Raw genomic sequence first — 22,289 nt, 5'->3', positions numbered from 1 at the left:
AGCAAAGAATAAAATAAATAACACCTCTAACTGAAAGACAGTATCATGCAGCGGCAGAGTTAAAGTAAGCGTTTCAAACACTTGAAGTTGAGCCTCCACAATATGCATACAAGCCTGGTCACTTCAGTGCCAGCACTCACATTAACATACTTTTTCACAGTCGCTCAGGGTCAAACATTTACTTTCTCCCTTGTTACTTGATTTGACTATCTTCTGAAAGCAGATTTCTAACCGCATGCGGTTCTCTCCCCAGTATTTCTCATCATTATCAAACCACCTACCCAATTCTGCCACCTGCCAGCCCCACCAACACCACCGCCCCCTTGTATCCTGTAGGCTCTAATTGGCCTGGCGTCCTTCACAATAGAGAGCGCCACTAAGAGCTGGGTTGAGCAAGCTAGCAGGCTAATAGAGACATCTTGAAATGCCAGGTCACAGACTGGGCTGCTAACTCTCCTTCCAGCCTTGTCATGCTGCTTACAGTTAACCTTTTCATTAGATGGCATTTGTCGACAACAGAGACTTTCTAGTCATATGCATGGGTCAGGAGGGTACAATCAGTGGGACATGAAAGGCTGCGTGATGGGTTTATTTCAATGATGAAGCTGCAACAAAAATCTTTGCAATAACAAAAGCTTCTTTTTTGAAACATCAGAGGACTGACTAATTCTGTTGTTGATGGGTTTATTCTTTATTTTTTATGGTTTTGTCCATAAATAAAACAATTTTTTTACCAGTGAATCTCTGTAGAAATTATTAATGCAGAGATTATGCTTTTGTTTAATTGCTTTCATTTGAGATTTTTAGAAGATAACTAATCCAAACCGAGATATTTTTTATGTCTCATGTGTTTGCTGGTTTTGAACTAGTCATCGTTTACCACAATAAAGCTTTTAGCTTTTCAAACCTGTGATTAACTACGCAGCAATTTTGACTTCTTATCCCTCCAGAGGATTCCTCGTTGATATGTGCATCTCAGTAAATACGAATGTCAGTAAAACTTTTTTTCAGCAATGTTTTTAAAAATGTGAAACTCAAGCATATAGTTTTGGGCAAAAATTAAGTACAACTAATTAAAACTCTAAATGCAGTTTGTCTTAAATTTACAGAAAAAGATATTCTGATGAGTCTAAGATTTGGGGCACCTCTAAGACACTGTCGAAAGTGAAAAATGTAATATCAGAATTAAGGATTTTTCTTGTGAGACTTGAATGCAGCTAAAGCCAAGAAGATCCCAGCAGATTTAACTGGCAGGTTTCTTACCTGGTGTGTGATGTTCAAGGAAGCAATGAATGTCTAATGAGAAATGTGAGCAAAATGGTGGAGGTCACCACTATGGGAATGGGCTGATCTACTATCCCATTACTGCCACAATCAGTGGGAGCATGTCTTAACTATGCATATATATACAGTACTGCATGTGATAAAGAATGCATGGCTTTCTGCATTATTGAACAGCCGCATGAAGCATTCACGGCCATCATTTTTATAACAGATGCAGGTCAGAGTGTTGATGGATTATCCAACTGTTATGGGAATTGGGCTTAAATAGGAAGTTCAGATGCACATAAATAGATAAGATGTGCCTCATAAATTTATTATATATTTTCCAAGCTTTTTAGAAAGCAGGATAAATTGGGTTAAGTCATGTTTCTTTTCTATTTTTTTGATTATCTTCTATTCAGACTCAACACGTAGGCAGCTGTCGAAGTGCTTACTTGATGTCACTCTCTTGAATTCGCTCCTCATCCAGGTCTTCAATGAAGTTATCCTCCTTCTTCCAGTAGATAAGCGGACTGACATCGCCGTTGTAGCCAAAGAATGCGCTGCATGTGAGGTTGACGGGACTTCCTGTAAGGAACAACAAGCAGGATATGAGAAGGCACCTAGCAAGAATATTGCTCATTCATTTCAAAATTAAAGATATGCATGGAAACATGTCGGAAAAAACAGCTGCTGCGTTTTCCTAATATTAGGAAAGAACATTGACAGAAAACTTTTCTGCTTCAACCAGCAGTTGTGAATATCCTAATTTGTGAGAATTAAACACTCAAGTTTCTCCTTCTCAGATGAACGGAAACACACTGGATCCATTTCCAGCGCTACTTCCGGATCTTCATGCATTCCATGTTGAACCATCAGAGCTTCTTTCTAATTTCCCTGAAAAGCCCTCAGACTTTCGAAACACTCTTGAACCCTCTTTCAAGCCACCTTTGTAACACTTCTAACCCACCATAAAAGCTCTTAAACTCTTCAACAGAACCTTTTTAGGGTCAGGCGCTACATTTCACATTCAGTCGCTGCCTTTTGCACAAAGTCCTTTAAAAACATCTTTTATTACAAAATCAAAATCCATGCAAGGGCACTGCGGGCACTGAATTTGGCTGCTAATATGTTCTTATGGCTAATGTTAAATTCTTTGCAAAGTTTTTATACTTCTCTATTCTGGAACCAGCGTCTAGAAAATTTAAAGTTTTATTGCCTTGTTGCTGAAATATGCCATACAAATTTTGCCTTCTTCTTGTGTAAGTGGGGGACATGGCTACTGAAAAGGATGCCACTCTGAAAATATCTAATTCAGATGGCAAAAGTCAGCATTTTTTTGTCCAGGCGTAATGATCGGACCAAAATGAAGCGAACCGAGTGATGAGAAAATCCAGAGAAAAATGAATAGATAAGCCCCTTTCGCTCACATCAGCAGGAGGTCTTCTCTCTGTTCTGGTCATTTTGAACACAACGTCCTCTGTGACGGCAGACAGATAAAACCTTATTAAAAGTCTTTCCTCTCCGCTTTGGATTAGAGACCTGGGACTCATTTTTCACAAGTCCGACACATATGCTTTGACCGATGGCACACAAATGAGCAGGAAAAATATACCGATACGTATCGACACACTAGAGGAGCGGCTCAGGTCCAGAAAAGAAACACAAGGAGGTAGAACAAGCTGTGTCCAAGAGGGAAAAAAGGTGATTCAGCAGCTCTTTATTATCTCTCCTTGTTCACTGGCCCTACAGCAATGAGTCAGAAGTCTGTGAGATGTGTGATAACTGTGGCGTATAATTGGCTACTTGCTAGTTCAAAGATAATACGGATTTTTCCGTACAGGGCCTGCTCTAATTTGGCCCTTTAGTTCAGTCTAGCATAGCCAGGTGATAGCTGCTGTGTTAACAGGAAAAATCTGGTTTGGTGAGGCAGTGGTTTGCTAAAGTATTCCTACCCCCTGAACTTTTTCACATTTCCTCACAGTAATGCCAGCCTTGTGTTTTATCTGGGTTTTATGCCACAGGTCAACACAAGTTGTGCATAAAACGATACAGCAAAAATAACAAGAGCTCACTTAGATTGGATGTAAGAAGGAAATTTCAAGATTTGCCAAAAATTCTCATTTGCATTTAAGCTTGGACTTTGACTAAGCCAATGCAACATGTATATGTGTTGATCCAAACCAGTTCATTATAAGCCTGGCTGCATGTTAAGGTAGTTATCCTGCTGGAAGGTTGCTGATTTTTACCCATTAATGAGCAATCCTAATTTATACTGAAATTAATTTACTTAATTTAGTTTGTCACATAAAATCTCAGTAGAATTTACTAACATTTGCAGGTTTAAGAAGTATGGATGTTTTCATGTTTCTGAAAAAAAAGTATTAAACTGCACAACTCAGTGATGGGGTAATGCGTGTAGCAAGCTAGTGAGAGAAAAAAAAAAAAGATGGGAGGCAGAATAATGTCCTGGACCACCCACGTATTGTATAGTTGCATGAAAACAAGCAATGCTCTGCCTCTATGGTCCACCAGGGGTCTCTGTGGTGCCACAAAGCCTCAATCCAGAGAAAGGAAGAGCAAATAAAACAGCAACCAAAAAAAAAAAAAAAGAAAGAAAGGGCCCGTATTATGACAGGTGGAGACACAGTAAAAGGAAACACCGATGGTTTAGTGTGCCACCTCTGATGTCAAGAGGCTTCACCCATGAATCTGAGCAGCATGTAGGATTGTAGTATTGACTGATCCACTGCTGTGCTGACATCAGCTGCAGTGTCACTCTCCAGGACTTATTGCAAGGGGGCTCCTCGTGCATATAGCAGTGTGATATTCCCATAACGAAGGCGTGTTAATTTGTGCCGGCTTATCTGCAAACAGCCGAGGCAGCGGAGGTAACGTGCTCAGGCTGGGGAACGCACAAACAGCCATGCAAGGATTTAAGCAGACCGATCCTAACATTTAAATCCTGACTTCTCGGCCTCGTCAGAGCAGCAAAGTGACTCTAAATGCGATTGTCTCTACTATGTTATCTCCCATAGACACTGATGCATTTCTCTATCAGCGACACATTATACAGGTATAGCATGAGAGAGAGAGAATGAGAGAGAAAAAAGCCATATGGTCATGAAGCGCTTAGCTGAGGAAATCTCATAGTCAAATCAAAGACTTCTGGCGAGTGTACAGAGCATTGTTCTGCCCTTCAGAGCTGAAGATTAAATAGATTACAGATCAAAACATCTGCATGCAGGAAGGGCACCATCAGGGCTGAATTAATCTGCTAACCCTTCCCTTTCTGATTCAAACAATCAAGTTCTAAAGAAGTTAGTGGTCTTTTCTGTTTTCTTCTTTATTTTTTTTTAACTAAGTCACACACATTAAATCTCAAAGCCAGAGGGGAAAATGTCTCAATATATATTCCTTGTGGCTTATTATGCATAATCGTGTACAAAATCGGCAGAAAATCTACGGTTTTATGTCAGAATGTATAACAACGATATTCAAGAGCAACACAAATTATCATTTCTGATGCAACAACCCACAGCTAGAGTCCAGTGATGTATTATGTCAACTAAAGCCCCTCCACTGCCTGAGATTGCATACAATTATATATGAAAAATTAAAAAAAGAAGATGCCAAATTAATCAGAAATTAATTGACATGTAAATTCAGCAACTCTGCAAGAAGCAAGTACATTTTCAAAGCACTGAATGAAGAAAACCCCATTTTAGAAGCTTATAATTACTGTCTTTTTTCATCTCATGTTGCAAAATCCTCCATACATGAAAGAGAATTGGTTTTTACTCTTAAAAGATTTCAGTTTTTATTGTTTTGGATAAGATATCCGCACATGCTTTTAAAGTATAACTAAATCTCCTTCCTAAAATGTTAGAATGACCTGAAGAATTTACTGCTGTCCTCTTTCCCACCAATTATTCCTCTAATGCCAGCATTACGGCTTTCGATAAAGACTACCCTGCAGCTCATTATCCAGCAGGACAGGTAGAACGGGCTTGTGACCCGAAAAAAAGCCCAGAAATCCAAACTGCAGCTAAGTGAGGACAGGTAAAGGGGCTTTTTCACAGATTCAGCAGGATGTCGGAGCAGCAGGAAGTGATTCCTAAAAATACTTCACAAGCTCTGAGGAAGGGTACGCATTATCCTTTGCTCCTGCCCGACGTTCAGGCTGTGACAGACAAGTGTAATTGTGGCGGCTGGGTACCAGCTCACGGCACCGTTGCCAGATGTGGCAGCTTAATTGTCTGTTAGTTCAGCATTCACTTTGTCTTGCTTATTACAGCCTGAGCCTCTCCAATCAAGCACTTTAAGGCAGCCATTGACAGCGCTTTGTTTCGCGGTCATTTAGCCATGTCCCCCTCGCGTACGGTCAATCTCCTGCTATTCATATTTGGCACAGCACCTCATTATCAGTAAGCAGGCAACTGCTGCTGCTGTTCTCCTTAATTAAAGCAGGTAAAGCAGATATTAAGAGACAATAGACCACTAACAATCTGTCTCCTAACTTCATAAACATGTTAGCACGTGGCACTCAACAGGTAGAAAACTGCAATCTGTTGCGAACTTTCAATTTTCTGTGCTTTTTTTAATTTTAATTTGCCAGAAACCAGGCCTGAAAATGAAATAAGGCGATACTTTGGAATATTACAGGGCCACTGGAAACAAAAACAAACAAGCTGGGGGTTGGGTTAATACCAAGCCCAATTCCAGCCTTGTAGAATAGAGCATGACATTTGCAAAGATCAACACCCACGCTCTACATTGATGCTCTCATAATACAACGTTCTGCTGCATGAAAGCGGCACCTATTATTGCTGCAGCGAATCCTCGGCGGCGTTGCGCTTACAGTCGTACATAAAGGAGCCACAGTTGAACTTTCCCAATGAAAACCTCATTAGACATTAGTGAAACACTTAATGGGTGCTTCATTAAACATTAGAGAAATGCCACGCTGGATGAAAGAAACAGAGTTGCACCGCAGAGATGCATTAGATGAGGGCAGTTGCCATGTCAGCTTTGAAGCACATGTTGCTAATGGTTATTCAGCGGTGTTTATGTGTTGGTAATCTGAGATTTTAATCCTTTTTTTTTTTTTTTCCAGGTTAAGTTTCTCAGCCGTCTAAAGTGGCTCGTCAAAGTGTTTACTTTCACATTCGGTTCCTCTATAACCACATATTGTAATGTATTTCAATTCAGCTTAATGTGACAGACCAACACAAAGAAGGAAAAGTCAATTGTTTTCAGAGCCACCTTTTGCTCCAATTACAACTGCAAGACCCTTGAGGTACGTCTCTATCGGCTTTCTCAACTGTTAATCTTTTGAACATCACTCAAGCTAACTCAGAACTTCTCACCCCCAACTTGATTCTTTCCTAAAATGCTGATGTGGCTGTTGGGGAAGAATAAAAGCAAGCTTCCCCTCCGGCGAGGGTAGGTGGGAACAGGATTTTAACTTTCATTTGGTACAATAAGAGGAAGAACTCCTGATGGGCTTAGCACAGGACAACAAAGCCGGATCAAGAATGTCAAAGTGGCACCATATAGTCCAGATGCTGACAGGGAGCCAGAAAGCCATAGAAAAATAAAAATTATGCCAGGTGGGGATGTAAGGGAGCGAGAAAAAGACTGATAGTGTGACCTAGTGGGTTCTTGAAGAGCTCACTGTGTCACCTTTGAAGCATGGCTGCAACCCCAGCAGTACTATTTTCCCAGATGAAGTCCCCTGCTGTTAAAAGCTTTTCTCGGACACACTTTGGTAACAGTTTTTAGCATTTTTTCCCCCTAAGCATTGTCCAGGGTTAGTGAAGTGTCTCAAAGCCCTTTTGTAGTTCTCCCCTGAGTGTTGCAGGACTGCAAAACTAAATCGACTCCCATAAAATGAAGCATTTCCACTCAAAAAAAGCCTCAGTCTCGATTCAGTTTTGCTGATGTCCAATTAACTTTGCTAGTTGAACAAATTTTCAGGTTGTGTTGCTGAACCCCTACAATTTGTACTCCTAAGTTGGGTGTCCTCTACAAAAATGCATTGTAGAAAAATCCCCCAAAAAGAAAAAAAAAAGAATAAAATTTAACTTTCGACTTGAGAGTTTGCAATTTTGCCTCCTGCAGATTTAAATAATCTGAAGCTTCCCACAATATTACCGGTTTTAAAAGGCATCAAGCTAGCTTGAATTTTAACAAATGACAGTTTTAGATCAGCCAACAAAGCTTGTATTTTTATGCCAACATGTCAAAGGTTTATCAAAGTATCAGTTTCATGAATTTTATTATAGCCAGTGCGACCCTCGTTTACCAAGACGAGGGATTATCTCCTCATGATAATCCAGAGGAGAAAACCAACCAGAATAGATCAAAAATAGCTTCCAGAAAGACAGAAAGAGGAGTGAGGCGGGAGCAAGTGGGCACTGCTGTCCATGTAATGAAAACAGGACACAGCAGAGTGGTTGGAACCAGGGGTGATTTTTCCACTGCTAGAGGAGGCGCCGTGTTGAGCCAAACAAGGAGGTCCAGGCAGCAACTTAACTAAAGCAGCAGAGTGAAGTGAATGAGCTGAACATGTTTTTAAAAAAATGGGAGGAAAAACTGCTGCAATTTGTCATCTTACACAAGCAGCAGATGGAGTGTTAAGTGTTAGCTCCGTTGGAGTTCACACTAAAATTTTTTAATTTAAAGATGTGTCAAAAAAAAAAAAAATACATATTTAGAAATTTAACTACTACTTCTAAGCAAACGAGGAACATATTAACTTAGTTTTCATTAGCTCTTTATTAAGTTCAGTTTCTTGAAGAAAAACGTGGGATTTATTCACATTTTCTGCACATATTGTAGGATGTCGTACCTGCAGGTGATTGCTCAAACGCTCTGGACCCTCTTCATCACTGTCACTAGCTACACACGTCAAGAGCATTACCTCAAATGGGACCCATGTCAGGCAGAATGCCATTTAATCAACAGATTTATGAAGCCATTAATTTTAGATATCTCATATCTGAAAAGGGCTTGTGAAACACATTTGCATAATGCAGGACCAGTAGATATAGGGTACAACCAAAGAGAAACGTGAGGAGCTGTCCTGCAGTCCATTATGTTGAATCGGTCAGATGACCAATCAGAGGGGTGGCTTAAAGAGACAAGTGCTGGAATGAAAGATTTCAGTGCTATATAAATGGACAATTCAAACTACACAGCCTTCCTGATACACTTTTTTTTAGCATTATTTGGCTAAAGACAAACAAAAAACTAGAATAAAGAGGCAAAAGGTAAAATATTGCCAGAGCTTAAATTTTATCATAAATTTCAAGCCTTAAAGACAAAAACTGTTTTTTTTATGTTGGGAAATTAAATAGCAAACACATCAAGCTCTATATTCTATAAAATTATCCTCAAGTTTAAAATCCTTCGTACAGTTTTCAATTCTTTTCTCCCTCTTTGTTTTCCACCTCACCTTCCTTTCTTCCCTGTCCTGCCTGGAGCATGTCGTCTAAGAAGTGTGTGAATAAACAGGTTTCCATAATGAGTGGAGAATCAAAGAGAGGAACAAACAATAGGGCCTGTGTAGCCGGGGTGCCAGGAGGAGCACGGTGCGCTGCTGGAGGGCGCAGAGAGAAAAAGGTTAAAGCTCCGGTGAGAGGGGGGCATCATCCACACAAAACCCCTGCTGCTTCCTCGCTGTCCGTCATGTTCACAGAAAACCCCGCAGTGAGATCTCAGCCTTTGTGACACAGGAGGGAATAATTGGAGTGATCTGTATTATGCATGTTTATGCATCTCCCAAATTACATGAACATACGGAGGAAATCTAAAATCACGTGATGAAAAGAGGGCCGTCTTGGGATTCTGCGACATTTGGCTTCAAGTGGAGCTCAGAGAAGCATAGTGATGTAATACAGATGATGTATATTTGGTAAACATGCCATGACAAGAAAATGTTTCAAAAGATTCATCTGGGTTTCCTTCCACAAGACTGACATGAACATCTGGGGACGGAAAATGTCAGCGTGACGAGAAAGTTGTGCCAGAATAGCTCTCCTCAGGGACGGTATGGTGTCTGCCAGAACAGTGCATAAGCAAAATAAAAGATTCTTATGTTTTAAGGTCAAAGGGGGTCATCAGCTACGACTGCTGAATGTCAGATCACTACAGGAATTATATCGCAGCGCTGTGAACGGATGCAAGAGAAGTTAGCCTTCGAGGCAGAATAACAAGTTTTAAAGATCACCTTATTAGAAAGGAATCGATCATTTGCATTTCAGCCCATCAACTAAAAGCAGCTTTCCTGCCCGCAATTGATGAGACTGAAACTCTGCAGCTCCTCAAGAGTTACCGGGAAGCCATCAGTGCTCTCCTTTAGAAGCAACTGGCTGCAGGTTTTGTTTGAGGTCATCGAAAAGTGGGAATACAAAAGCATGCCGTACATTTCTGATATTTGTTTATAAAAAGAACATTGAAAATTAGCACATTACTCCCACTTCAAAGTTATTTACAACTTCGTGTTGGTCTAATAGTTTTTGAGAGAAGACATCAACAAGGTTTTTTAAGATTATTATTTTCGCAAAAAGCAGAAGGTTAACTTTCCATTCATCATTTTACACTTTACAGTCAATTTATTTTAACTTTTACACAGACACACACACACAAAAAAAAACGACAAATGAAAAATGGAACCATGGATCCAATAAACATCAATGTTTCTATTTACTTTACTACTCTCCTCCTCTAAAGGTGACATTTGCCTAACAGTTTAATCCCCCTAACACACAGTGGCACAGTTTGGGAACTATTCAGCTTTACGGTCCCGCTTTACGACAGGTGTGCCCAGAATTTAATATTCAGAGAAGAAAATGTTGCACCCCCCTGCCATCCACTTAATTAAAAACAATACAATAAATTATGAGCAAAACAAGGGACAGAGAGAGAGAGACGAAGATGAAGAAGCAACTAGATGAAGGTAAGTTATTGCCTTAAGCTGGAAAACCCTTTAAAGGAGGACATGATGCATAAATTTAGAGTGCAAGAGCTTATCTGTCAGTCATCTCCTCCCTGAGGGAAAGAGTGGGGACTTGGTACAGATCTATATTTTATGGTATATTTTATGCTATGGACAAGAAAGAAAGTAAAATATGTGCATAATATGGACGGATTGGAAATTGACCTGCGGCCTAAAAATATAGAAATACAGCAGAATCAGTTCAGATTTGACACGCATGTCACCCCTGCAACCCCAAACTCCGGCAAGAGTCCATCTCCCCAACATCATTTTTACAGGCAAGACCAGAGCAACGTGATCCCCAATCATCAGCCTCCATCAGCGCGCTCTGCAACGCAAACAGACAGATGAACATCTGCCACGATCCGCAAACCAGCAGGAACATTCGGGCTCATTTGCTTCACTCACTGTTAAGACAGTAGCTTCTCTGCTGCTGCTGGGGTTGTGTGATCCATGATGTGATCAGGGCTCAGTGGTGATGTAAGTGCTATAAATCACAAGTGTTATCAGAGTTAATAAAATATACGGCGCGGCTGTTTTTACTTCTTTCTGTTGCAGGTTTTTGGTGAGGAACTGGGGTTAAGGAAATGTGTTTAAGTTGAGAGCGAGCGTTTTGATTTGGAGGGGAGGAATTTATGACTTTAGATTTAACCTGGTAAAGTCAGTTTATAAGTTAAAGGTACTGCCAGCTGATCAAAGCCGGGGAATAATGTCTGAGACTGACAGAAATCTATCACCTTTCACATTTATTTGGCTTTCTTAGTAAAAATAAGTAAACATGTTAAAAATGCACCTTTTGTTTTGCAACAGCATAATTTTAAAGATCCAAAATATGTCAAATAAATACAAATCTTTAACTTGACTACATCTGCTATGTGGGGGGAAAGAAATCCCATATGTGTTCTGAACAAAAGTCCTGTTTGGATCTATTGGTGTGCACTGACACTCTCTATATATGCAAATATATAGTTTTTATTTACACTTGTGTTTAGGACAGAGGTGTCCAAAGACACCTGAAATGGTTTTGTTCAGCCCCTGACCACATAACCAAGAATGGCTAAAAATTTGGCCAACAAAGTAGAAAACAATTGCTGACCTCAAAATTAGGAAATTGTCTCTTTTTCTTGAAGGCAACAGTCTGAAGAAATGATGAAGATTTCATAAAAGTTTTGTTTATTGTTGAGCAGGGACAACTGAAAAAAAAAAAGATCACAATATACCAATTTTTGGTCTTTTTATTTAATAGATTTTGTAGCCTGCCAGTATTTAAAATAGGCCAGTTTAAACTCCACTGGTTTAGCAACTTTTAATTACTAATTACAATGAATGAAAAGATGGATGAATGGATAGATGGATGTGTGCAAAAATGCTAAAAAGACAGAAGGAAGAATACCTGACAATCATTCCTCGCATGCAAGTGAGAAGCGTTTTCCCTTCTAGCATCATAAACATAAATATGTGCAGATTGCTAAACTTGCTAAGCAGTTTTTCATGAGGATTTCTGTGAGCATATGCACACAAAAAACAAACAAACAAACAAAATAAGGCTGAAGCAGCAGAAAAATGAGTGATGGAGTGTTTATGTGATTACGTTAGTCTGCTATTTGTCCAAGCTCAGGAATACTTGCGATCTGCAGCGGGGCTTTGTACACATGGGACAGCGGGATAGAGAGCGACACAAGGAGCATACTGATCATTCTCCAACATGCACAGATTAAATTACAGAACCAACTCTGTCAGTCCTCCGTGTTGCTCTGCATTTACATTGCTTCCATCTGAAGGTAAACAACCACACACTCCTCAGGGTGACAATAATTGGTCTTGATGGTCTCCAGCACCTTGTCTTGTCAATATGGCTCCTGGCTGATCTGTGTGTTCTCAGATGGAATCACATTAATATATATATACAATCTGAAAGACATGCTCCAAGCCGACTTTCTGCTCTACTGTAAATGGAATATTACAGAAACAGGAACACGCAGGCTGTGTAGGAATAGAAGTAAATTATGGATTTTAAGAATGGAATAAAGGGTTGGTTTTATTTTACTGACCATGCAGGTTCAAATTAGCTTTAGGAAAGCATGTACTCCAAACATGTGTTTTCCAGACTTCCCGCTCTACTTTCTGCAAGGTTTTGTGTGTGGACCACTAAAACGAAACATCTGGTGAACATCAAATGCAGTTAGAGACCATCCAACTGGCCACATGTGTTATTGGCATACAGAGTGCGAATGCAAATTGCTTGAAATATGGCAAATATTGCATCCAAGCAGACCTCGGCAACCACAATGTTTCAAACATATGACAGCAGTCATAATTGTAATTTCATATATGTTGTTCAAACACATGCACTCATCACCACTAATATTTGATTAAATGTTCCCAAGCAAATAGCAGAGAATTAGTAATTGTTTTGTATCCATTGAGAAGCTTTTGGTGAAATTCTGGTATGACATTTGATGACTCTTCTTGCCAGAATTGGTACAACTCATTTAAGTTGGTTTATTTCCTGGAATCGACCCAGTTTGAAGCATAATTTGAGTCAGAATTACTGGAGAAGTATAATCTTAGTCTTATTTTTCCATTCAAAAGTCAAGTGTCGGTGTCATTTGGAAGCACTCAACTTGGTCAAAATTTCAAAGAGAAGTTTTGGTTTAGCCCTTCAACATTATTCCATCCACTTAACCAAACAACTTGAAAAATTTCTACCAAATCTGCAAGAAAGTTTGCCAGAAGCTTGTTAGAGGAGGTTTCTCTGCAACTCACAGATTAATATTTACTCAGATATATATGAAGATTGTTATGACTGTGCTACCACTCCTTGCTTTTAGAATTGCTGTACTTTTTTTGCAATATATTCCCCCCAGAAGGTGTATGTCTGCATAGTTACTATTAGTTTTAATAGCTTTCTGCAACTGTTAAGCAGTAAGATGTTTAGTCTGGGAGGATGAAACACTAATAGAAAGAAATTTGGCAGAAAATCCCAAGTGTTGCTCATCAAATTGAAGGGACAATTACTGACAGTCATTTTTTTTTTTTTTTTTTTAGTTTTTTTGTGTTTTCAGCTCAAATTAATGTTATGAAACTTTATATTCAGGAAGAAACTGGTGAAATAGACCAGCTTTAGACTAAAAGAGAGTGAGTTACAGTAAATAGATCCATAAAACGTATTGAGACCACCAAGAAAGACTTTTTAAAGAATCTGTTTAACTCAGACTTGCACTTAGCAGGTAGAGCATTGCTTAGCTCTTATACTCCAACTTGGGAGATTTCCTATGATTGGCAGTGGCCACTGACAAGCCAAATGCTCTGCTGAATGCTGAATGACTCGCCTCCGTGCTGGACGCCGTGTCTAGGTCAAACCGCTTTCAGAGGTGATGAGCAGCAGGTTAGGCTGACCCGCGGGCCAGAGAAGTAAAGTGGAGGCAGAGATGAGGTGCAGCCGGAGCGCGGGGAGGATGAAGCTCGCGCAAGATAGCAGTTTATTTCAGCAAGTTGTTAGGAGACAAGCGTGTGAGTCACCGCTTCAATCAACAGTGGTTTGGTATTTATAGGATTCATATGCCAATATTTGAAAATCTTCTAAAGATAATGGAAGACTTTTGCTGAAATCACAAACTGGTAAATTTGTTTAAATTTTTTTTCGTATTTGTATCATGAACACCAAGTTGGTGTTTAGTCATCATGTTCTGGTTGCTGTGGAGACATAGTTACGGTCATGCCACTCTTTAACGCAGATCTCCAACACTGACGTTTGGATATTTTAAATAAAATTAATAAGATTTTATCCAAATTGTAATTCACATTAAAAGTTAATTATACAAAATTAAAAAAAGCTTTGGTTAAAAAGACTCGTAGTGTCAATAATACAAAAACTTTATGTTTTACCCCAGTGAATACTCTTATTGCAACTAATTGCTACAACTTTACCCACATCTAACAATACAATTACAAAAGTTCTGCAAATTGCTTTTTTGGGAGGCCTTTAGAAGATCAAATGACAAGAGACAAAGAAAAGCATCCAACAAAACACAAACAGGAGATTGAAGTAGCTGCTGCATTGCAGCGAGGGCCCTGGGTGTGAAGAGGGTGACTCTGGGTTAATCTGACCCCGGGGAGGGGAGGCAGTGATAGCGGCCCTCATGGGGAATTACTGGAGAGATTTGGAGGGAATCTGCTGGCAGCAATTTTCCTGTCTTTTTTATTAGCCTCCATGTGCAATTTGCTGCGAGCTGCTTTAATATGACAGGCAACTGTATGTCTTGCTCGTGCTCTTAAAGCCTCTTCTCTCGACCTGCATGCACATGCAGCGCTGGGGGATTCTAGCTCAGCCAAGGAAGGAATATATGTCACTTTTTGGTTGTTGTGTAACAGAAAATTGCTGTGTGCTGCTTCCTTACAGCAGTGTTCCTCATTTGCTCGGCCTCCCAGATGAGAAGTCAAAGGTTAGCTACGGGGATTAAGTGTCTAACTTAAGGCTGCTGCAGAGGAGGGAGGGATTCATGAATTTACGGTCAGATGTGGGGTTCTTCCCGAGGCCGCCCAGATGCCACGCTACAAAACTCCAGGTGAGAGTTTGCATTTGCATGTCTAAATACTGAAAAACCATCTGTGGACAGCGATACCCTCTGCAGGCAGCAGCCACACATTCCGTAACACCCAATGCAGCTCGTATTGTCCATCTTCTGCTCACACACAGGCTCTGTCCAGCCCTGCAGGTGTTTTGCTGCTTAGTATGTAAAGGATAAAGGAGTGATTGGCCCTGACTATGATGGAGGGAGGCTTAACAAATTAACTTTTACAGCTAATTGTAAAAGTTCACACTTCCACAGAGGTTAGAAAGAGTGGCAGATTGGCAGAAGGGCAACCAGGTGTGAGCATCACTGGAATGATAATCAGAACCCGCTGACTTACTTAAGCATTATTTAGCACAAGACACTATAGCTTGAGAGCCATGCTGAAGCTTAATTGCAAAGTTTTGCCTCTTGCTGAGTCATTAAATTGAAGTTTTTACTTTTTAACTTCATGATGTCAGCTAGGTTCTTTATAAGAAGGTTTTTTTTTTTTAATTGTAGAGGTAGAAAAACTGTTCAACTCCTGGTTTTTGTTTGAAAAAAATAGCACATTATCAAAACCTGGTGAGTGCAGCATATCTGAGTGGAATAACTTGACCCCATAAAAGCCTGATTAAAGGTGCATTGCTGAGTTGATCTATACAGAAATGTATAATAATATCCTTATTCTTCTTTCCTTCCTTATAGCCAGCCACAACCTGAAAGACTCAAATGGTCTCACAAAACCCTAAACTACGTTAGAGGCAACAAACTGAGAAAGCAGTGGGGAATATCAAAGATCCTGCTTTCCGTCCTCTTCTTCAAAGCTTTATTGGACCAAATCTATTCATGAGGAAATGTAGTCTGATGGAAACCTTGCAACTGCATTAAAGGAATCTCATGATTGGATTTTAAGAACCAGCAGTTGATAAAAACATTCTTAACTGCGATGAAGATATTCTGTCAGAAAAGTCCATTTGATTTTTTTATTTCTTTGCTTTGTGAGTTCAGAAGAGTCTTTCATTGCTTCAGGCAGTCATGTCTTTAAATATGGATCATATAATGAAGCATAAACTAAATCTCAGAATTGAGAAATTATTATTTTCTCCCAGGCAAATCATGTTTCTTCATTTTTAACCTTGACAGAAGAGAGGACTAAGGTAGGAAGACAACAAACAAATTGCAGAAAAGCTTCGTTTAGAAATCTTTCAACTCGTATATGTTATTGATAAGCAATTGTCAACACAAAAAAGAATCAATAAAAAAGTTACACAAGAAGTGGATGGAAAAAAAAAGAAGGTAAAATTTGCCAATTTATGTTTATAGAATAGAACCAGGTTTGATTTCCAATGAAGCGGATCCAGTTTTACTCAACCCCCTATGGGTAACATTTTCTCATTCTGGGGTGAAATGCCTCCGGGACTTAACACAGAAAACTGTCTGTCTGGAACTGCACACTTCAAGTCTGGAAAAGTGTATCTGTTGAAAAAAGGAGGAAGGAGAAAGAAAAGAAAAAGCTGAGAATCACAGAAAGGTGGCGTACCTTGAGGGACCAAACTAATGAAGCAGGTAATGAATGAACCTGCTTCCTAAAAACCTCTAGCTGGCACAGCTGGAGCATAATGGACTGCAAAAACAAATGAGTCACTTATCAGCTGAGCTTCTCACCCACCAATGTTATTTTGGCGTAAATGCCAGAAACTTTTAATGCCCAGCTCATTATAAAAGACGATCAAGTAACTTTTTGATGAATAGAAGCGAAGGTAGATGGTTACTGAAGTGTTTACGGGACTTGAATGATTTCGCTTTAGTTGTATAACTTCTTGTGAAGTTCATCTAGCCTCTGGTTTGAGATATTGATGATTGTCAAAGTTTCCTTTTCCTTTTTGTCTTCAAACAGAAGTTATAAGTAGATTAAATCTGCAAAGAAAAAGTAAGATTGGAAGGGGAACCTGCTTCAAGAACAACAAACAAAAGTGTGAGGTGTATATTTTAGCCCCTTCTCCTTCTCTATCGTCAGGTCTCAAGTCCAGCTGATTAACTAATATCTGGTTCGGTTCTATCAAAGTTGAGTGCGTTTCCATTTGCAGTGTGTGTGAATGTGAGCGAGCCGTGAGTGTGCAGGAGTTGTGGTCAATGTGAACTAATGTCATTTGGTGTGTGTGTGTGTACCCTTGAGTATCCAGTTTATCCTAAATCTCTCAGCGTACTTATTCATCCAGTTGACGCTGCATCAACCAATCTGCTGCCAACCAAATCTATCATTTTTCTCCAAATTTGCAATTGTGAGACACCTTTTGTATCTCACAGGTATAAGAAATTCTGAACTCCTTAAAAGCCCTGAATTGCACAAGTTTTTAATTGGCTGATTACCTTCCTCTGGTGTTGCTATGTGTGTTTTACATTCAGGAGACTTACTCTCCAAGCAGTCATCACACTAAAGCGCTTGGTTCATAACAAAAGGCCCACACCAATTCATCTCGAGTGAAATGGAGTGGCAGGCGGCCTCCCAGCTGACCACGTTGGGTTGTCCTCCGGTGTCCTGCTCCCCACCTTTGGGCCTGATCCGGCTCACCCGTCTATTATGTGACTTGCCCCTGCTATGCCCCATCAACCCAGGCAGACACAGCCACAGGCCTAACATCCCTGACTAAAAAGCATCTGCACATATGTGTAGCTTTGGACCTTGAGGATGTTTCCTCCTCTATCAACACGGCCCCTGCTGAGGGTGACACCTGCAAATAACAGTTTAATAGCTGAGTAATGTGCCTGGCCTCCTCCCCAGCTGTGCGGGGCAGCCTGGTGGGCTGAGAGGCAATTGAAAAGTCTTTGCTCTCTTTAGTGTATATATAAGGCAGTGCGACACAGTAACGCATGCAACTATAGATAGCTTTGCATAAACACACATAAACTGGGATGTGACCTGATAAGAAGGTTGTAAAAGTGGGGCAGACGTGCCAGCAGCTGCCCAATGACTGGTCTTACATCATATTTCCTCCACCTGCTCCGAATTCTGCTTTCTTTCTATTCATAACAGGCATACACACGCTTCCCAAACTGCAGTCTACAGTTCGTTGCGAGAGTATTTATATCGCTTCAAGTTTCTTTGACTACGAACTTAAAAGTTTGGGTGGGGTGGGTTGAGTGAGAGTAAAAAATACTGCACTCAGATTTCATGGAGAACATTGACAAAACTATCCACATATTCATCAAACACCTCTGCATAAAAACAGTCCTATGACATGATGCTGCCACCACCAAGCTTGAGAACCCATAGGATGATGTGGAGCATGGGCAGACCCATCAAGATTGATGGGGATCTGTAAGTATTAATCTCAATGCACTCTGTGTCAAATGTAATGATTGTTACCCCAAAATTGTTACACAAACTCAACAGGACAGGGATCTAAATGGATGAAATTAAAGATGCTTAGTAAGATAGAGAGGTCAAGTTAAATCTATGTCCCTGATGACTTTGATAATACCAGACTAATGAAGAAGCAGTTCAATCTGACAGGATGAAAGAAAACATATTGAGTAGCAACTGCTCTATAGAAAGTGGGGCATGTGAGACAGAGAAACTTCGCTGGAAACTAAAAGCAATGCAATAAAAACTAAAGCACAAGTTACGAGATAAAGAAAGAAGGTTTAATAGTTCTAACAACAAAATTAAATTTATTTTCTAAACAGCTTTTCATCTCTACGTTGATAAATGAGTAAGAAACAACTCCATTTACGCTGGCTACAATTGACAAAATGATTTATATCCCTAAATAAATACAATACATTAACCACCTGCTTAGCAGATATAATCTCTCAGGTGAGCCGTATTTCACTGGAACGATCCAGTCTCTTTTCTCACGTAAATAGATAATGTCTGTAATTTTACTGCAGCTGCCAAAATTCCCCATTTATTTCTCAGACTCTATTCTTAAGAACTAAGCAGAGCTTTCACTGCCTATTAAACCACACACGCGGTAATAAAGGTGTCACACAGGCTGCGCTGCTGACAATAATCACTGGATGTACCAAGTGCTTCTACGGCTAAATAAAGCAGGACGAAACATTTAAAGAGCTTAGAGGAAAGAGATTAGTTTTTGCTGAAAGCTGCCATTCAAAGTCTGGTGCTGATGAAAGCAATCAATACAAACAGCTGGATTAGGAAGGCTGGGACACAAGATGTAACTATATTTTACAAACTGTATTAAATTATTAGGATTTTGTTTTTTCAGGTCAGCACAAGGACAGAATCAGACACAGAATCGTGTTTCAAACGATAATTGTAAAACTGTAAGTGGAAGTCAATTTCTATGGATTAACCCCAACAGTTACATTTTCCACCAGATGATGTTCATTTAGACTCTGTCTGCTTGCTTGCTGCATGAACTTGAAGGCATCAACATACAGTTAGGCCCCAATGTTTTCATACCACAATCAGATGTAGATTTAAAGTCATTTTCATTTAACCAGGAACAAAACCTGATTTTAAAAATCCTAAAACGGAAACAAATGTTTCAATTGTGAAGATAGATATTTTCTCGGTTTTTGTATTATTTAATGTTTTGTTCAAAATTCTCTGTGCAATCATTAATTGAAAATTCTTCATTGGTTATTGTATCTATTTAGTGCCAAACTCACAAACATTGACCATTCAGCAAAAGTCAGTTTTTTTTTTTTAAAGAAACTGTAGCCACTTTGAAGAATCACATTTTGACATCTATATCCTTACCAGCCAAAAGAAAAATATTGGTGAAGTTTAAAAGAGTACTTTTAATATAAATATAAACCAGCTAGCACAGGTTTTATTACTACTGTACAAAAGTTTTAATCCTACAAAAGTTTACCATTGCAATGCTCAAACAGCGAGCTACCTTAAATGTTGGCTGTCATCTTTTAATGTCTTTGTAAGGAAAGCAACCCAAAAAAGTGTAAGTTACTCCGAACAGAAAAAGAAGGTGAAAGACGTTTCCTATAAAACAAAACTGTCTATTCTAGTTTTGAGACGAAGAAGCAAATTCTGTATCTCCTTACAAAAACATCAGTAGGAACAGATCAAAAGATGCTCAGCTTCACCTTTCTGAGACACCTTGATTTGCCCCACAGTGGGAGATCCAGGATGAGTTCCTGTCTGGCGAATTCTGTTCCCGAATAGACAGTTCGGCTTCAAGTCTCACATCAAACCGCAGTGTCTTCATCAAATGTCCAGAGACGACTCCTGCAGCTTGATTACATGGCAGAGTCTCTGGAAAAAAAATACTCTCAAGCTTATAAAAGTTTAAGTGTAAAAATCTGAAAGATGGCTAGAGCTTTGTAAAGACCATCTACTGCTGACCTGGTGTTATGAGTACACAAGTGCCAAGAAGAGCTTGACTTAACTTCATCATGTATATTTGTAAGTCCCAACATGACACAGTAATAAGGTTAAGAGTCGCCGCCGTCTTGTGGAAGAAATGAAGTCAAATTTGGAAAAACAGATCCTGCTATTTTAGTCAGTATTGTTAACCACGGAGAGTCACTAATATAACATTCTGCAGCAGCTTAATATGTCAACTCACTCACATTTTAATGTTGCATATACGTCCATTATAAAGTTTCGGAAATCTGCAAGCAACCATTTTGAACCTTTGTTAGAATTCTTTCAGGGAATTCAGTATTGGAAGGTTCAAAGCAAAAGATTGGTCACAAATCGCTGATCGGAACATAACGCTTACAACACAAAGAGGAAAAGATTTACTTTAAATTGCTGCATTAATTTTGCTGTCAGGGAAAATACTATTGTTCAGTCGGTATAAGCAGCTACAAAGCACAGTTAAGGATCAGCAACGGTCAGAATATTTGTTTTTTGCTGCGAAAGAGATCCTGAACAAGCACAGATATGCCTCCACACATCAATTTCATGCTTTAGAAGATGATAAACTTTAATACAGTGAAAAAACGTCTTGAAGAATATGAGCTTTCTGTGCTGACCATCCCAGCCAGTCCAAGAACATCTCGACATCCAAAGTGTACCTCTGTCACTGGTGTTTTCTTTTTCCTGTCCGCACCTGCTGACAATGTTACCTTAAACCAACGTTACGGTCCAGTTCTTTAAACTCCTTAGAAGTATTTGTGCTTTCTGAAGGTTTTGCAGGTTGTGAGAAATTAATTATCATCTGAAACACTCCCTTGAATGTTGATTGGTGGAGAATCTTTTCCTCAAGTCTAGCGTTTGGTTTGATTGATAATAATGAGAAGGCATCAGAGATAATGGGCTCTCTGGCATTTGCCTGAGTAATTTGCACATTTTCAACCAGTGAGAGATATTACTAAACACTACAGGCTGAAGAGGCAGTGTGTTGCATGTTCAGTTTGGTACTTTAAGAGTATCCATCAACCTGTCTAATGTTTGCTGCCAGATTGGGAGGTCCTAGTATAGTAGATGGAACCAGTTACTACTAAATTCACCACAGCACTACTTTGTGGTAAGAAGGAAGTACAACCTCTTTCAGCTCTAGGACTTAGGCGACATTAGCATGCGTTGATCTTAATCAGCTTGTAATGTAAATATAACCTCAAGAGCACAGAAATGCAAAAATAAGATTTTGATCTGTAACTCTGTAGGAAATAAAATTGAAGATAAAGTACAAATAAGCAGAAGATTTGGCCTTTTGCTAATCAGAAGTATACAGGTTTGTGTTGACACAATGTCAATGAAGGGATTGGTGCAATTAATCAATCAAACAAGGGCCATAAGTCACTCTCCAGTACTGGATGTGCTTCTGCTAAAACTCTAACGTGCTGATAAACGGGGCTAATTTTTGAGTGGTTTTGCTAACCTTAAAAAATATTTAGCGCACTTAGCCTAAATTATTTTTTTAGGATTAATTCCAAGTTGCTAATATACTTGGGAATTTAGTTAAACTTTGATCTGAATAAAGTTCAACATCTGTGTTAAAGTTGTGGTTATCGACTGGTAAGCCTCAACTAGCTAAACGTTCATATTTATGCTCTTATTTTGAAGTAGGTGAATACTGTTTACGCAGCAGTTCTTCTTGCTCTTCCCTCTCCCCCAATAACTTTATTTCAAACAGAAATAAACATGCAGGAGCAAAACAAACCCTTGGCATTAGAGATAAGCATAAATACAACATTTAATGGCCTTATAGAGCATGTAGCTTATGTCAACATAAAGTTGGTGCTTAATGAATTTAGTAGCACATTTGAGGTTGAATTCAAATAACTTTTTAACCTGGTAAATACCAAAAAAGCTTCATCAAGTCCTCATATGTAACCGAGAATAGTGATGGGCGTTACCTTGTTTTACCATAACTGTTCATGTTCTTGTAATGATAAATCCTCAGAAGAATGAAATGAGACAGACAGTGGTGGATAATATGGGTAGGGGGAACGAAGTAGATAACATTCTGATTGTTCTGACTAATTACTGAGGACAAAGTGGGTAAACGAAGATGAGGACGGAAGTACATTTGATG

At 39.4% G+C, this 22,289-nt stretch overlaps 1 protein-coding gene across 5 annotated transcripts in view; it reads right to left on the bottom strand.

Moving 5' to 3' along the window:
• LOC122827182 (interleukin-1 receptor accessory protein-like 1) overlaps window positions 1-22,289 on the bottom strand; it is a 236,305-nt gene that overhangs the window by 22,864 nt on the left and 191,152 nt on the right. For all 5 annotated transcript variants that reach the window (XM_044109810.1, XM_044109814.1, XM_044109813.1 and 2 more), the window contains one exon: window positions 1,719-1,851. In XM_044109810.1, the coding sequence (XP_043965745.1) occupies window positions 1,719-1,851 (133 nt within the window). The remainder of the gene's footprint in view (window positions 1-1,718; window positions 1,852-22,289) is intronic.

This window comes from Gambusia affinis, linkage group LG24, assembly GCF_019740435.1.
Source record: "Gambusia affinis linkage group LG24, SWU_Gaff_1.0, whole genome shotgun sequence".
NCBI lineage: Eukaryota > Metazoa > Chordata > Actinopteri > Cyprinodontiformes > Poeciliidae > Gambusia > Gambusia affinis.
This window is presented reverse-complemented; position numbering and strand designations above follow the sequence as displayed.